General features: G+C 38.0%; 1 protein-coding gene across 1 annotated transcript in view; it reads left to right on the top strand.

Annotated features, from left to right (window-relative positions):
• The window catches only part of NAALADL2 (N-acetylated alpha-linked acidic dipeptidase like 2), a 287,262-nt gene that overhangs the window by 63,852 nt on the left and 205,009 nt on the right, over positions 1 to 18,401 (top strand). Inside the window, exon 4 of the mRNA XM_054385754.1 lies at positions 10,011 to 10,130. Within this exon, the coding sequence (XP_054241729.1) occupies positions 10,011 to 10,130 (120 nt within the window). The remainder of the gene's footprint in view (positions 1 to 10,010; positions 10,131 to 18,401) is intronic.

The raw sequence follows: 18,401 nt of genomic DNA, 5'->3' as shown, positions 1-18,401 counted from the left end.
ATATACAGCATTTACATTCACAGGACATTGTTCTTATGACCTGTCATTTCAGATACAGGTATTCATGTTTCACTATTTTTCACACTGAGCCTCCAAAGAGGTGAGAGGAGTGTGCCCAGTGCCTCTCCTGCCCTCTGAGATGGATCCTTCCCTACAATAGCTGCCTAGCTGGATGGAGCCTTCCCTACAATAACTGTCTAGCTGGCAGCTTCTGCTGCAGCCTGTGGAGCTTATTTGTATGGAAAGCTCTTCCAGGTACCTTCCATAAGGTTTTCTCTAAAGACTTAACAGCTGTAGCTAGTATGTGAGGAATTGCCTATTTTTACTCTATATATGATTAAAAGGCCATTGAAGGACAGCCTGTGGCCTCTGGATGTCTTGGGTTTTTTTGTGTTTGAGTAGCCAGTCAGACCTCTGCCCTGCTGCAGCCTGGCCTGGAGAATTTGGTGAGTTCTGACTTGAAAGGACTGGATTCTGGTGTAAAACCATTTCATTGAAGATTTTAAAGCCAGGTTTAAATCACACCATTATAATTTATTGTGTACATATGTAGCTTATGATTTATTTTTTAAGCTGTCATATCACAGATGAACAATTCTGGTTTGCTTAGTTTATCCTTAGTTTGTGTAATTTGTAAATGTGTATTTGCTTGAGTAATTACCCTTGAAAAAGCTAAACCAAGTATGCTGACAAATACAGATTACTGTTTCTCCTTAGGAATATATGATCAATGTGACTTTATACTTTAGGGACTAGTGCTACTAAATATTTTTGCAGTTAACCCTTTCAAAGGAGACAGAATAAATCATATTAAACATACATAAGAAAGAGAATTTACATTTTTGTCACCACTGAGGTGACAAATAATCAGCATTGCTTAATGGAATTTTGAAATAATAAAATTTCTGATAGTGTTTAAGTGTCAAATGACAGATTTAAAACTAAATATCAATTTTAAATGAAACAAAAAATGTATTTCAGAATACTTGAATAACTAGATTTATATTTAAGTATAAGAAGGACAGGGAACTGCTTGAAAAGAGTCCAGCACAGAGTCAGAAAAATGATTAAGGGAGTGGAACATCTTCCTTATGAGGAGAGGCTGAGGAAGCTGGGGCTTTTTAGCTTGCAGAAGAGGAAGCCAAGGGGTGACCTCGTTAATGTTTATAAATATGTGAAGGATGAGTGCCAAGAGGATGGAGACAGGCTCTGCTCAGTGATGCCCAATGACAGAACAAGGGCCAGTGGGTGGAAGCTGGGGCACAGGAAGTTCCATGCAAACATGACGAAAATTTTTTTCACTGTGAGGGTGACAGAACACTGGAACAGGCTGCCCAGGGGGGCTATGGAGTCTCCCTCTCTGGAGATACTCTAAACCTGCCTGGATGGGTTCCTGTGTGACCTGGTATAGGTGATGCTGCTCTGGCAGGGGGGTTGGACTAGATGATCTTTCTGGGTCCCTTCCAACCCCTACCATTGATTCTGTGATTCTGTGTATTAATATTTAATTAGAATAGATGAAAAAATAGATACATTGTTTGGATATCTCACTGGATACCATGAATTAAGAAATTATATTAAGTATTAATTTCTCCTTCTGCTAAAAGGAAACTCAAAGGAGGTGATTTTTGGACCAAGGGTGGGGGAAGTAGGGATGAAATAGAAGGAAAAATAAAGTTGAAAATGGCTGTAGAAGGTGGAGTCTACAGGATGAACATTACCAGTCAACTGAGCTGTGTCAGCTCAGATTTATCTGGGGCTCTATAACCATAAAACATAGAAGAGGTTCTTTTCTATAGGCTATAAAAAGCCTTCGATCTTAATTCAGTCTCCCTGGGAGCTGGTAGAAAAAATCCTGCTATAAGCTGCAAAAAAAACAGAAAGCATGCAAGTTGAACCCCAGTATTTTCCAAAAACGATATTGGAACAGCAAAAGCTACTTGTAGGAAAAGCTTCAACAGAACGCTGCCTGGAATGGAGCTGTCTTAGCTGGCCAGATAGGACAAGGGGTTGGAGGGAGCATGTCCATGTGTCTGTGACTCAGTTTGATCTGTAGGGCCAAACTGTATCAAACTGAGGTTAAGGATGAGAAGCTCAACATGAGCTGTCAGTGTGCACTTGCAGCCCAGAAAGCCAACCAGAGCCTGGGCTGCATCAGAGAAGTGTGGCCAGCAGGGTGAGGGAGGTGATTCTCCCCCTCTGCTCTGCTCTGCTGAGACCCCACCTGGAGTACTGCATCCAGTTCTGGAGCCTCTGTTACAAGAGGGATATGGACATGCTGGAAGGTGTCCAGAGAAGGGCCGCCAGGATGATCAGAGGGCTGGAGCACCTCTCCTGTGAGGACAGACTGAAAGAGTTGGGGCTGTGCAGTCTGGAGAAGAGAAGGCTCTGAGGTGACCTTCTTGTGGCCTTTCAATATCTGAAGGGGGCTACAAGAAAGCTGGGGAGGGACTTTTTAGGCTATCAGGTAGTGATAGGACTGGGGAGAATGGAACAAAGCTGGAAGTGGGGAGATTCAGACTGGATGTGAGGAAGAAGTTCTTCACCATGAGAGTGGTGAGAGCCTGGAATGGGTTGTCCAGGGAGGTGGTTGAGGCTCCATCCCTGGAGGTGTTTAAGGCCAGGCTGGATGAGGCTCTGGCCAGCCTGATCTAGTGTGAGGTGTCCCTGCCCATGGCAGGGGGTTTGGAACTAGATGATCCTTGTGTTCCCTTCCAACCCTGACTGATTCTATGATTCTAAGGGATGGCTTTTTTTTCCCCCCAGTTTTGGTAGAATTTGCGGGTTTAGCTGTCATTGCCATCTAGCATGCAATTTTATGTAATAAAAACTAAACACAAAGAATCTTTTTTGACTGTAAGCTAACCCTGTGAGTGATACTCTGGAATTTTATTCTATGCTAGAAATATTAAAGAAGGGAAAAAACAAACAAACAAAACTTCTAGAGTTAGGTGCTAAAGATCATGAAGAAAAAATTGTCCTGAATGTGTTTCAAAAGGAGCACCTATAGATAAAAAACCCACCAGCTGATTAATAACTAGCTATTTATTTAGTGACCCCATGCACACCTCCCTTGTCATGTGGAGGAATATCGAAGTTCTGTGATTTAGCCTCTCAGATGTTGTGGTGAGATGCATCTTTTAGTGTTGTAACAGAGCAAAATCAGCTTCAGTTAATCCAGGTGTATGAGTATTTGCTTTTGGGGGCTCAAAAATGTTCACATTGGAGCTGCACAAAAATATCTTTTTTGACTTGCCTTAACAGTTGCTTGGAAACACATTAGGTTATTGTTTTTCAAGGCACAAGATTGTTGGTCTAATTCCAATTTTCTAAGACTACATCAAAAGAAGCTCATGTTTAAGGAGTCCTGTGCTACTAGAAATAGAATATGGATGACTAGCATCTAAATCTGGCCAACAAGGTAGGGGAATTTGCTTTCAAATACACAGTTCAGTCATTTGCATGATATCACAGAGAAATTTCTATGTAATTACCCTAAATGTATCTGGCAAGATTTCCCAGGCAATTTTGGGAATGACAACATGCTTGGATTTCGAGGCCCTGTACCTAATTTTTCATGAAGAAAATAGTGGAACTGTACCAGGGAAATTTCAAAGCTAGTGTTGTTTTGAAATTATTGTAAAAAATGGAGTATAGAATTTGCATGAAAACAGAGTTCTAAATAAAGCATTTTTTGTTTTATAGCCAAAGCAGCTCTATAAAAATTTATTCTTTCATATGAAAAAAAAAATAACAATGTGAGGACTCGCCTCTTAAAAATCACTCTCATTATTTCTCTCTTTTCCTGCTCTGTTTCTGTCTTGTGTCTGACTGGTATTTATTTTGCTAAATCTTGAATTCTAGCCTTGGTTACTCTTTCTTGGACCTTTACCTTTTTAGATAAAGCTGCACCTAGTAACATAAATTATAAAATAAAACTGATTTGCTGTAAAATAAATCAGTAGTTAAGCACATTGTTAGTTCAAACTTTGGCACTTTAAGTTGAACTAGAGACAGTCATCATATGCATGCCACAAAGCTCACAAACGCAGAAGGTCTCTCTCTGTCCCTCTTTTTGCTTAGAACCAAATGAAAGACCAAGTTTGAAAGAGAACTTTGAATATTAATATGTCTGTAGAAATACAACAAGTATCTAAAAGATGACTGTGGCTGTTTATTTTGTCTCTGGCTTGCTATTTTGAACAAGGAAGGAGGCTTGAGTGGTAGCAATCAGAGAGAGACAGCTGTGGTTGCCTGATTATTGAAGGGAAGCTTTTGACTGAAATGGGAGCAGCAGTTCCTGTCAGAAAGTGTATCAGAGTTTACACCAACAAATGATTTGGCATACTTGGGCACAGCTCTGTTATATCCCCTTTTCTTTCTTCCTTTTCTCTAATTTTAGAGGTAGTTTTATGTTTGCAGCTTTCTTTGCATTTGTTGATGTCCAGCTTTGATCTACAGCCAGCCTGAGTTTACTTTTCTGCTCTGCTGAATGCTGCCTTCAGCCTCAATTTCAGAGCTGTGCAAATAATAGAGTGAAGTGTTTAATTAAAGTTGGCCTCATGTCCTGTTTGCAGACTGCTGTCTTCTCACATAAAATTTGGAACGACTAGTTGAAGGTTATTTACTTCTGAATGACCATACATTGGATGTTTCTGTTACCTTTATTTTGTGAGCAACCTGAAAATAAGAGCTAAATGTTGAAGGACAAATAAAGGGCATTGATTTGAATGCAGACAGTCACAGAACTGAGGTGTTGATACTCCTAGAATTACATATGTGCCTTTTGGAGAAATTTGTCTTCATTTTGAAGAATTATATATATATATATATATATATTTATATATATTTATATATAAAGTATATATTTTTATATGGCATTTAATATTTAGTTTTCTTCAGTACTTGGAATTTCTTTATGCCACTCATTTCTCACACTCTCTTGGTGGGTAGGTCAGAAGTGACAGAAATAAGAGCTTGACTGTGCTATGGAGTATCAGTCATTTTCATAGCTGCAGCTTCCGTGGTCCTGACCTCCCAAACAGTTTGTGTAGAAGCTATTCATTAATCTGACTCAGATTGCTATTTGATAACCTGCATTCATAATTTGAGGTTACAGAACCATGGCACTGACAACAGGTAACATTAAGAGGAGAAGATTTTTCACTGCAGGTGTTCTGCATGCTACTTTTGGGGTTACTTTCTGCCTAAGTTTGCGCATTTCAGATTACTGAACAACCTCAAAGAAATCTACTTACCTTGATATTATTCTTTTAAGAACTAACAATAAAACTGTTGCATATGGTGGTGCTTTTGTATCTTGCTATTCCCAGCTTTGATAGCTAGAGCAGATGCATTTAAGAGCTATCTTCCTAGCTGCACTGGCTCCATCTTCATTTTGGTGGTTGTGAGAAACATCCCTTTCTGAGTGTACTGGCTTTGAAGTTTTCTTTCCTGTGGGTTTTTTTTCCTCTTAATCATCTTCTTGTCTTGTATGCCCCTGGCAAATCATCCTCAATCTGCCTCAGTTGTATTGGATGCAGATGTATAATGCTGTTGTTATTCCTTTTGTCTTATAAGTGAACCAAATGATAACAATGTAATATGACAAATGTATTCCCATTGTTATTTTTTACCTATTTAACTTAATCCTTTTAATTGACTCAGCATTTGCAAAGCAAACAAAGATTTAAAATATTATCCAGCATCATCAAGACCCCATCTGCCACCTGCTTCATATAGTTAATCATACTTTTTCTTTCCAAGACCTGTCTAACTTTGAATTCTTTGGTCCATGACCAGGTGAACTACAGTTTTTTTTTTTTTTAGTTTTGCAGATGCATAGAAGAAATTGGGAAAAGACTGATGTCTCTCTTGGTTGTGGCATTTTCAGAATGCTTGTCTTTTCCATTTGGGTGGGGGAGGATTTTTTCCTGTTTTTTTTTAAGATAAAATACTTACAACTCATTAAGCCTCATCCTAGCACTTACAAACTACTAAGTAGTCTAACATAAAATAATTACTTTGTCTAAAAATGTTTGTTTAATTACCTACCCCTACTTCATTTCATGCATGGGGGCATACTTCTGAATTCCATATTGCACATCACAATTTGTTCCTAAATACTCATATCTTTCAAACAACATAGCATGAAACAATTCAAAGTACCTAATTCAAATGGATAAACCAACTCATTCTTTAGCAGTTTCCCAGATTTAGGGTAAGAGGATTTAGCCTTGCATATCTAAACCAAGTACACAAGTGCTCCTTTTTAGCACCTGATAAAAGTAGGAGTTCTTTTTTGGTTTTTGAACAGAATTATCCTATCCAAAGGAAAGTAGTTTAACAAATTTGGCTGGTTCAGGGTGGGATATTTTGCTTTCACAATTCTGGAATTTGTAAAATGCAGGTTGAGTTATGTTCTGAAAGCAAGAAAGTAGGGAAAAAAATAATTCTTTTTTGGAGGTGTTAGGAATTTTGTGACTAAAACAGGACCTCAGGCAACATAAAAGGACTGTTAATTTCTCAGTGGATTATTGAGAGGGTCACACTCTTTGGATACAATGGGATTCTTTAACATTATTTTAAAGTTACATATTTTTCAATATTTTATTTTATGCTAGAAATGAAGGGTCCAGTTAGTTGAGCAGCTGTGTATTTATATAAAACCAAAACTGACTGTGTTGCTGTACTTTACTTGAGATGTTGCTGTTCAGTAAATCAAAAATATTTTGCTTTTTGTTACAAATTTTAGTAAAATATTGAAGTGTACAAGAAAAGAAGGGGCAGTAATAATATTTAAAACTGTTAGAATTCTAACTGTTGTTAGAATTTACCTGTTTGTTTCCAGATTGTGTTGCCAAAATGTTAAGACTTTGATCTAAACTCTTCTGGTGGGTTCTTGACTTTATTTGGGAGGGGAGGAACCATTTATAGTTTTACTCATGAGAAGAGAACCACTTCAAAGCACAGTGAAATATTAAGTGCACCCCTAAAGTTGGACAGTAAAAAGAGGCTTAGGTCTCTGGGGAGACTTAATAGCAGTCTTCTACTACCTGAAGTGAGCCTACAAGAAGGCTGGAATGGGACTGTTTACAAAGGCCTGTAGTGATAGAATAAAGGGGAATGGTTTGAAATTAGAGAAGAGCAGGTCTGGGCTCAGTGTTAGGAGGAACTTCTTTGCCTTGAGTGTAGTGGAATGCTAGAACAGGTTGTCCAGGCAGGTAGTTGAGTCCCCATCCTTGGTGGACATATTCAAGGTCAGGCTCAAAGGGCTCTGGGCAACCTTATCTAGTGGAGGATGTCCCTGTTCACTGCAGGAGGGTTGGACTGGATGATGTTTGATGGTCCCTTCCAACCCAAACCATTCTTTGACACTTACTTTCAGACAAATGTAATAGAAAGACTTCTAATATACTGAGCTTTAACCTAGCCTTCATGTGGCAGATGTGTAATGAAAGCACATGTAACTCTTTGTTGCATTATACCCAGTTTCTTTTCTGTTATGCCATGACTTAAATACAGCTTGCAGGTACTCTACATGTAGGAGTGTATTTCATAGCTCTGACATTAGGGCTTGTGTTTAGCATTTGGAGCAAAGAGAACTCTATAGGGCAGCAGGGACTTGAGTTCTGTTTTTCACACAATTGAAAAACGAGCTGTGCTTTGTAAAGCTCTTTTTTTCCCAGCCTGCCCTTTTTGATCTCATGTTGCCTGCGAAAGACTGGTGAGCAGCTCTTGAAGATGCAGTTTGCATCCATAAATTAACTAAGAACATCGAAGGGCAGTTGCTAAATGCATTAATAATTGTGCAAACATGTAGTTTTGTTGTTTACAGAGTGGTGGATAGCACCCTGGAGAAGCAGCTAGCCAAAGTAATGGGAAGAGAAGCAGCACGTGAATGCAGATGGGCAGGGATGGGATCTCATTTTCACAGAGGCATACTGTTGAAGAAAATGGTTTGATACTTCATTATGTTATGTCTCTGTGTATTGATTTTTGCCTCAGGAAAATTCAGTGTAGTTTCTCTGGTACAAATGATGAAAGCTCTGGTTTTCGATTTGCTTGAGGATAAGTGGGAAAGGCATTGGGTCCAAAGGAATTAGATTAGAAGTCTTCCCAGAAATGAGCTGGAATCTAACCTCTCAAGCCTTAAGACTTTTGAGATAAATAATTATTGCACTAAAGTGTATCTATTGACATGTCTGTAGGTACAGATTAAAATAAATCTGAGATCTAAGGAATAATGTAAAATTCGTGTGAATGTCAAGGAAGTGCCCTTCCTTATTTGATGTGAGCTCTTTATGACCAGAGGTATCAGGTTAGGTGAAATATAAAATAGCCTCCACTAGTATAAAAACTTCTGCTCTTGATTTTTTTCATACTTTTCAAATATGACAGGAAAAAAATATATTTGATTTCAGCCTGTAGTTGCCATTTGAAGTTTCTTGTGAAATAGTTTCTAAGTTCTTTATATATTTAAATCCACACGTATTTCAGAAGAAACTGTATGAAGTGCAAAATTTTCTCTTCCTACACTTCAGTATTTGGTGTTAAATCTACTGTTTGCCTTTTACAGAAGTGTTTTATAACTTTGGCTGACACTTCTGAATACTTGGGTTTATAGCACTGATGACATTTTACAGACATTGAATCCTGTTAACTTGAAAATTTAGAAGACAGGAACCTTGACAAATTTTTTTGTATGAATTGCACAAACTTTGAAGCACAAGCTCAAAATATTTGGGTGGAGTTGCAGAAGAGTAAATACTTCCCTAAAATACTCATGCTCAGGAATCTAGTAAAATTTCACACATCCTAGACATCCAGAACAGGTGTTGTTAGAATTTAAACAGTTTGTGTAGAGATGCCCAAAATCAGAACTGCTTCCTTTGCAATGAATCCATACTTAAGTTACCAAAACTAAGCTGAAAAAGAAACTTCCCCAGCTTCTACTGCTTCTCTTACTTTAGTTTTTAAACTCTTCTATAATTTTCTTGTATCTTCTAGTATTTGTTTTATGTGAATGTTGTGTAGGGATTCAGAGTTTGCAGAATGTCCTTGATGCTGTCCTGAGAGCTTCATAATGTTCTAAAATAGTAATGTACAAGGTGATTATCATCATTATTGTCTTCATTGGAATGTATTGCTGGAATTGTATGTGTGAGAAAAATGTCTTTGGTAATAATTAAACTGTATATATTAAAAAAAAAATAGAACAAAACCAAAAATCCTTGAAAAGATGTCTTGAAGTATCTTTCCATTGTTGCCAATGCTTGACATTCAGTAATAATTTAGACCTTTATTGCACATTCTTGCAGAGCTGAAGATCTGCATGCTCCAAACAGTTTTATTTTACTTAGACACAACTCTAAATAATATTTAAATATGTATTAATTTACATGTCTGAGTGATGCAGTCTTATCACAATGGTTAGGTGAGAATAGCATTTGGGTAACTGATGGGTTATCAGAATATACTTAAATAGTTAATTTGGTCTGCTGAGGAATCATGAGACTGCATGATAAAACTGTGTTGGTAGAGTAACTATTATCTGTGTATTTTCATAAATGACTAGTGTAATCATTCACTCATTTTTTAAAATGCTTTACAAGACTCTGATTCCTTTGAAGAAAATTAACAGAGGTGAGTTAGTTTCCCTTACTTGGTGTAAAATACATTCTTTTAGGTAACAAGGGGAAATTCTCATGACAATCAGCACCACTTAATATAATTACTGGAAAGCAAACAAGTGAACAAGAAACCACACCAAAAGGGTTTTTATCACAGCTGATCAATTGTGAGTGAAAACTGCGAAAATATAAATGTATCTGTTAGATTGAATTCTCAATCTCTTTGTTATTACAGGTATTGATTAGGAAGTGGGGGTAAGGTAATTGCAGAACTCTGCTCAGGTGCTTGCACTGTAGCAAATAACTTCATTTTTGGGGAAGGAGCACCCACAATGATGCATGGTTATAGGTATAGCCTGAACTTTGTCTTCTTTGCAGGCAGAACTTGTGGATGTACAGTATGGAACCATGGAAGACTTGATCCGGATTCAAGCCATTACCAATGTGACCAAAAAAATTGCACTTCTGAAGCTAGGACAATCACCTTTGCTTTATAAGGTTAGTCAAATGCTTGTTGCACTTCAGCTGAATTACTTGTTTATTTTTTTTCTGTATTAAAATACTAAAACAAGGCCTTTCCCTTTCTATCCCAATAAGTCAGAACTTACTGGCATTCAGGTTCTTCCTTAATAGTAGTTACTTTGATCTGCAGTGCCTTTTATGTGTTACAGTTATTTATTTTGCTGCATCTCTTGTCGTGCCCCAGTAGTATACCATATTTTCTCTAGGTGTACTATAATCCTTTTGGCAAATAAAGTAATCCCTAAAAGAAAGAATAAAGCATGAGGAGGAAAACCAAAGGCAGCTGAGATCAGGAATAGTTGGATTTGTGTCTGCTAAAAAATGTAACATATGACACAGAGAATCACAGAATGTTAGGGGTTGGAAGGGACCTCAAAAGATCAAAAGAGAAGGTTGCATCCTGTCGCTAGAGAAGGAGACTCCACAACCTCTCTGGGCAGCCTGTTCCAGGACTCTGTCACCCTCATGGTGAAAAAGTTTTTCCTTATGTTCACATAGAAACCTCCTATGCTCCAGCTTGCACCCATTGCCCCTTCTCCTATCATTGGACATCACTGAGAAGAGCCTGGCTCCATCCTGCTGACGCTTGCCCTTCACTTATTTATAAACATGAATGAGGTCACCCCTCAGCCTCCTCTTCTCCAAGCTAAAGAGACCCAGCTCTCTCAGCCTTTCCTCATAAGAGAGATGTTCCACTCCCTTAACTACCTTTGTGACTCTGCACTGGGCTCTTTCAAGCAGTTTCCTGAGGTTCTTCTTGAACTGAGGGGCCCAGAACTGGACACAGTATTCCAGGTGTGGCCTCACCAGGGCAGAGTAGAGTGGGAGGAGAACCTCTCTTGATCTACTAACAGCACTGCTTCTAATATGCCTCAGGATGCCATTGGTCTCCTTGGTCACAAGGGCACATTGCTTGCGCATGGTCATCCCTTTGTCCATCAGGACGCCCAGGTCCTTTTCCCCAATGTTGCTCTCCACCAGGTTAGTCCCCAATCTATACTGGTCCTTGAGGTTGTTCTTTCCCAAATGAAAGACTCTACACTTGTCCTTTTATTTCACTAAATTTCTCCCTGCCCAACTCTCCAGCCTGTTCAGGTCTGTCTCAATGGCAGCACAGCCCTCTGGTGTGTCAGCCACTCCTCCCAAATTTGTGTCATCAGCAAACTTGCTGACAGTGCCCTCTATACCCTCATCCAGGTCATTGATTAACATATTGAATAGTGCTGGTGCCAGTACCAACCCCTAAGGGATTAGTAGATAGAGGCCTCCAACTAGACTCTGTCCCACTGATCGCAAGTCTCTAACTTCTTTCAACCAGTTCTCAATCCACCTCACTACCCAATCATCCAGACAACATTTACTCAGTTTAGCTGTTAGGATGCTGTGGGAGACAGTGTCAGATGCTTTCCTGAGATCAAGATAAGCCAAATCCACTGCACCACCATCATTTGTCCACCTGGATATGTCCTCATAAAAGTTAGGTTGTCCTTGACCACTCTTGCAAGGTTTAATTCCAAGGAGGCCTTAGCCTTCCTAGTTGCCTCCCTACATCCTCTGACAACAGTCTTCTATTCCTCCCAAGTGGCCAGCCCCTCTTTCTATGATCTGTAGACTCTTCTTCCACTGGAGTATGCCCAGCAGTTACCTTTTTAGCCATGTGGCTCTCCTGGCTCCCTTTCTTGATTTTCTGCCTTCTGGGATGCTCTGATCCTTCCTGCCAATAATGGTCAGACACTCCTGTAAAGTCATTAGGATATGCTGGTCTATGGATGGGGTACCACAAGTTCAAAATGAGAATGATGGGTTTTTTTCCACTCTTCCTTTCTTCTTTGGTTGCAGCTACATGTGGAGAAGTGTACACAAGGGTGTGTCTGTGCCTGCTCTTTATCCTGCAGCTCCAGCACTGGCAGAAAGCACAAAGATGGAGCTCACAAGTCTGCTTATATATTAGACATAATAGACTCAACATATAAACCACAGTTAAACTCTAAATGTCAAGTAACTGCCTTCTATTGCAAATATTTTATAAATAAAAATGCTGTTTTGCCTTTCAGAAAATACACTAGCCCAATGAATATTTAAACAATTCATTCCCAATTCACAAAAGCAATTATAAAAGAACAGTAACTCCAGATCTTATAATTAAGAGAGTCAAGATCTGCTCTGTCAGCCACAGAAAGCACATTCAGGACTAAAACACAGGTTCAGGGGAAAAAGAAAGGCTGAATACATTTTTTTTTCCTATAGCAATAATATTTGTCTCAATAAAAATGCCATTTTCAACTGAGTAGCTTTAGCTGTTTATTTGAATTATTTAGATGAAATCTAATTATGTCCATGAAAGGTCAGTTGTCATTGTTGGAACTCAGCTGTTGTGCATCATTTCCACCAATAGATCTTCTACTTCAGCACTAACTGACAAAAGCAATGAAATAGCAATTGGGGCTTATAAAGTAGGAATTTGATAAAGATGCAAAGTTTGCTATAATGCCACTATCTAAAGTGTCTATGAGATGGACTTTTTACTGGTTTAATTTGTGTTCCTGCAAGCATTTACTGTGTCTAAATTAGCCAATAGTGCAGCCTGAAGAAGTAGGGAAAAATACCAATTTCCTGTGCTGAGGACAGGGTACATCTCAGAAGCCTTTAGTTTGGGTTGACTGTAGGCTGGGCCCAAGAAAGTAGATTCTGTTTGGTGGCTTAGTGACACTTCTGGAGCTCTGTTTTTCCAAATGAATCCATTTTGCACATTCAGAGTTTGTTACACAGAAGGAACCAAAATGTGGTATGATCAGGAGTTTGACTTAGTGCTTGGCATCTGACCTAAAGATGCAAATCTCCAAACCTACCTCCTGTATTCTGCTCATGTAGGATGGAAGTTTACTCTTTATTTGTTATTTCTTGGGTTTGAGGTTATAAACTGTCTTTTTTTTTTTTTTCCCCCCAAATATAAGTCATGTCTCTTTGGCTGTCAAATAACTGTAAGGTATTAGAACTGTGAGGAAATACATAGAAAGGTATCATAAACAGATTAGTCTTTCATAAGGAATATTTGATGTGGAAGAGCAAGACTGCCTTAAACAGCAAGTGCTGCTGATTTAAATGGGCTCAGTATCTCATTACTGAATCCACACTTTTATCTTTTCTCCCCCTAATGTTTATGTTTCTGTACTTACTCTGTCTCACATTTGTGTTTCAGCAGATACTTCTCTCTGCCTATATTTTCCTTATCTCTCTCTTCCACGTGTTTGGTTTTACATCACATTAAAACAGAATGCTGGTTCGTAACAGAGCTGTCATTATATCTCTCTCTCTCTCTCTGTTTAACTTACTTCTGTTTTAATTTCTGTATTCAACTTGTATTTTTCACATTTTAATGTTCTTTAATTTCTCATTATTATTACTTTATAATACAGAAACATCTCACCCTGGATTTGGGTCTTCTTTTTAGAGATTGTTCACCAAAGTTTCATTTTTGTAAGAGTTTCTAATCGTGTCTCTGTTTTTCTGCTTTTCATTTTCCCCTGCCTGGGTATGTTTTTTGCCTGCCTCTCTCCTTTACTGCCATCATCAACTGCTGGTTTTCATGTGCTTTTCCTATTTCCCACCACCACCCTCTCCCTACCTTTTTTCTTATTTATTTATTTATTTATTTTATTTGCCCTTTTTTATCTTTCCCTTTCCATTGAGTCCATTGGGAAAAAAGCCTGAAAGGAATAATAAACTGCTGCTGGCACAAAACTCACCATGCAAACTGATCAACATTTCTTTAGTCTTTACAGCACATGAACAGAAAGAAATATGTCCTGGTAGAAAACAGCCTGGTGTGCAAAGGAGATCGTTTACAGAAATAATCCCAAGTGATGGGAGTTTGAATATTTGGAAAAGTGATTTTATTACTGACTATTTTTGCTGTAGAGGTTTGTTTGGTACTTTATAGAGATTGGATAGGGTGCAAAATTTGTGGGAGCATCGAGGCCAAACATAATTTGGAGCTTCTTCTTTCAGACTGAGCCCATCTCTCATATCCTCAGACATAATGAAAGGAACAGACAGGGTTTAGTACCTTGGAGTACCTCATAATTGGAATATAGAGGGAATTGGGAATATAGAAGGAATTTGGAGTATTCATAAAAGCCTGAAGTTAATGTGCTGTTAGAATATGCAGTTGAATCCTTAACGGGAGTAATTCTGATTAAATTTTGTAAGGTTCATAAATTGAAGCTGCTTTGTGTGAACAAGATTTGTAGAAATCTGACCTTAAGTTATTTTGTTATTGAATGGGATTTTTCAGATTTTATTGGGGGTGTTGACTTTTTGTTCCACTGGAACAGAACGTAATAGATGGTCTAGGATCTGATCTGATCCCTGGGCTAGTGGGAAGTGCCCCTGCCCATGGCAGGGGTGTTGGAACTAGGTGATCTTTGAGGTCCCTTTGAACTCAAGCCATTCTATGATCATAGGTAGAGGGGCAGCAGCTGTTGATGTGGGAACATTTTCTGTAGTACTGGCAGAACTACACAGGCACATCTCCATCCCTTAAACTGGACCTTTTCAAATGAAGAATATGTTACTACAGTCACATGATAAGTTATACATAAAGAATGAATGTGGGCCCTGCTTAATAGCAGTACGTTGACTCTGGCAGGGGACAAATAGAGCTTACATGTGCTACAAAGGGTAAAAAATGGATATGTATTAACCTATGTATAAATCAGAGTGGAGTGGAGGTTTAGAAAGAGGTCTTACCATTCACACAGGACTATTAAGAACAGTAAGGGAACAAGACTCTAGTATATTATAAAATTAATATTAAAAGAGGGGGAAAAGAATGATAGAAATGCATCAAGGGCTGGAGCAAGTTATAACATGGCAAAGGCAGAATCATTTTCAAATGTAACTAAAAGGTTTAGGCATTTACTACTCCCAGCACCTGGAGTGACAATTTCCCGTGGCAGCTGAGCCAGTGGACTGAGCAGCGAATCATACAGGGAGTACTCATATGGTGAATTAACTTGACATAGCCATGATGTGCTCTCTTTAGCCAAGAATAATTCATAGTGCTGAATCACAGAGAGAAGGAAAAAAATGAAACTACTATGCCTACTCCTAAAGGCATATTATGACTAGCCTGAGACACTTGTAAGAATAAACAGAGGGCTGGATTAAGGAAGAAAAACTTCTCATGGAGTATGCCAAAAGGAGACAAAGGTAGAACAGAAGTGAAGTACAGCGTCAGGAATTAACTACCATAAACAAAGGTAGAAGACTCACTCCCTTATGCTGTGAGATCAAAAGTGACAGCCTCCTGGTGTCCTAGCTAGAGGGGAAATTGATGTTTTAATGGAACTCAGGACATTGGGATCACTGGTGAACTTCAGTAGCCAGTTACACTTCCCTTGAGTTAGAAAGATCCATAAATGCGGAGAAAGATGATGAAATGTATTGCTAGTAATTAAGAAAATCACTTCTGTGGTGTGCAACACCTTGAGAAAGAGCACCTTGAGTTGCCTCTGCTGTAGTTATAGACATATAGTCTAATAGTATAAATTATGAATGAAACCACATCACTAGCACCTAGCTCCACTGACCTGTGTTTGTCAGATTCTGTCACCACTGTGTGCATAGGAAAGAAATCACAGGAGAGGCTTTTGTTCAGGAGAGAACTTGCACATTCATTTCAGTATTCAGGCTCTAGAAATACCATTTCCAGATTCATTTTTTGAAAAATGTTGTGAGTCTTGAACATGATTTAATCTTATGGGGTTGAGAGTCAAGAAAAAGCCATCATTTCTGTCCTAAATTAACTTTTAATAGAGTGACAAAAGCCCTGAAGGCCAAACCACTTCATCTTTTAAATGTTCATGTATTAACCTTTTTTCCACATCCATTAAACAAAGATGTTGTTCTAATGTGTAAATATCTGTATTTGTTTTAATAATTTACTGCCTTTATAAATATTCATTAAATTGCTTTTTAACTGTCATAAAGTTTAGCAATGTGGATGCTTGCATTTTGCAGCAGAGGTTATTGGCAGGCACTTACAGATGAAGATTTACTAAATGGAAAATTATTCAAGATTGCAAGAACAAAGGCAATTTGCTAAAAGCCTTCTCTTTAATAACTGTTAGTTCTAAATAACTTTACTTTTGAAAAAGTCATTTTACTTTCCTGCTGTCTACATTGTTTATTTCTCTGCCTCTGGTGCTTCTTATTGCTAGCACATGTAACTGGAGATTACATTTTAAATCTCCATTTAACTAGGACTCTCTCCTTCCATCCCCTCCACCCTCCCTATATAGGCTCATGTATATATGTGTATGTGTGTGTATATATATATATATATATATATGCAGTGTGCACATATATATACATAAATAAACTATATTGAACAAAATTATTTTTAGAGAACTTCAACACTTTCTGAACACTTTCTGGGGTTGGAGGTTCTTTTTTTTCAGGATGGAATTTTCTCCAAGGTGCCTAAAGCCTTTATATACCCATTTCCCATGTGAGTGCTGTAGGATTTTTTTATGGTACAATTTCCCCTCTCAAAGTCCTTTTTGAAAATTTATACAATAGGTACAGGTAGTATGGATAAAAGCTATAAAAGCATATAAAACTAGACCTGGAATCTGGCTCTGAAGGGATCATCTAGTAACATTTGCTTCAATAGCATCTTGTTAGTTTTTTTTTTTTTTTCTCTCCTTTTGAAATATTATCTTGATTCCCAAAGTCCTGAGAGTTCCTCTTGAGTAATCCAAGCTGAGTTCAGATTGAGGGATAACAATCAGACTTGTTGATGTAGAATGTGCTGTTTAGCCAAATTGTATTCCTGCAAAATATGCTGGTTCTTACTTTGTCTTCAAGGAGCTACTAGTTGTTTTGTGATCCTTTTTCCTTAGCCTTTGTCTCCTCTGAGTTCATAGAAGATTACCAGCTTCAAATCAGCTACTTTTATTGCTATTCTTTATCCTTTTATATTTTTTTTATCCCAATGCTTATATTTATAGTGTCCTTCTGTTCTTAACCTTCTCCCTTTGCAAACTTCTTTAATCTGTTGAATATAATCCACTCTGAAGAAGGTTCCCTTTTCTTTTTTCTACTTTCTGTGTAAAAAAAATTCTACACTAAGACATTCAAAGCACTTACTTGACAATAGTCTGTACCAATAGGCTGTTTATGTAATTGAGGTTTCACACTGCCATCAATCCTATGTTTTGAATGGTTCTTTTGTCATCTATTTACCTCTTCCTGATTTCATGGTTCATGGAATGTTGCATAAGCTGTTTTGCTCTTAGTGATTACTGTGAAAATTTATGTTTGGTTTGAGGAAAAACCATGGGTCTTCCTTCATCTCAAACTGTATCAAATTTGAGAGATTGATAGACATGGTTCTCAGTTATATTCCTACTACTTTGACTGATAACAGTACTTTCTTGTCCCTTTGAACAGAAAGGAATAAGCCATCATAGCTAATTAGAGAAGCCTGGAGACACCTTGCCTCAGTGTCATAAATCTGCTCTGGGTTGGGGAGACTAAGGAATCCACCCCCAGACTGCTGAAAGCACAGATTTGTCACTTAATTCTTCGACCTGCAGTCATATCTTAAACTGCATTGGTAAACTTATTTTAACACATAGCTTTAAAAAATGAAAGTACTGATTGTGGCGTATTATTTGCCCTCTGTGTAAGGTACTATGGGAAAGAAAATTGAGAAAGATGTTGACTTCAGAAATCCGTAGCTGTTGAGAACAACAGCAACAAAACAACAAGGAAACAAACACGACAAAATACATAACAAGTGGGTTTGTATTGCTGGTTGTAACCAAATCATGGTGAGCTCTATTGTTTGGTTCCTAGAAGGCTGTTACTATTCAAAATAATTTAAACTGAATATGTCAGTTTGCTTCATACTTAATCCAGCACTTGAAAGATGACTTCCTGTGCCCTGTGCCACGTAAAAGTGAAACAAGGCCAGTGCACTTATAAATCCAATCCATATCAGTTCAGATGAATATGAAATAGTTGACAAGAATTTGCATTTTTATCCTTTTAGTCACTGCACTGCAGTAAATAAGAGTAGAGTGAGGATTCTTTGTTTATACAATATAGATGGGAGAAAGTAATTAGCTCTCATCAGCAATCAGAATAATATGGAAGGGGTGGGGTTAAGAGAAAAGCAATCGATGTCTGGAAAGAAGCATAATTGTAGGACAACTTGTCAATATTCTCATATAGTTAACA

Source organism: Indicator indicator, chromosome 13, assembly GCF_027791375.1.
Source record: "Indicator indicator isolate 239-I01 chromosome 13, UM_Iind_1.1, whole genome shotgun sequence".
Taxonomy (NCBI): domain Eukaryota; kingdom Metazoa; phylum Chordata; class Aves; order Piciformes; family Indicatoridae; genus Indicator; species Indicator indicator.
Note: the sequence above shows the minus strand (reverse complement) of the source record. Positions and strands in the feature narration are given on the sequence as shown.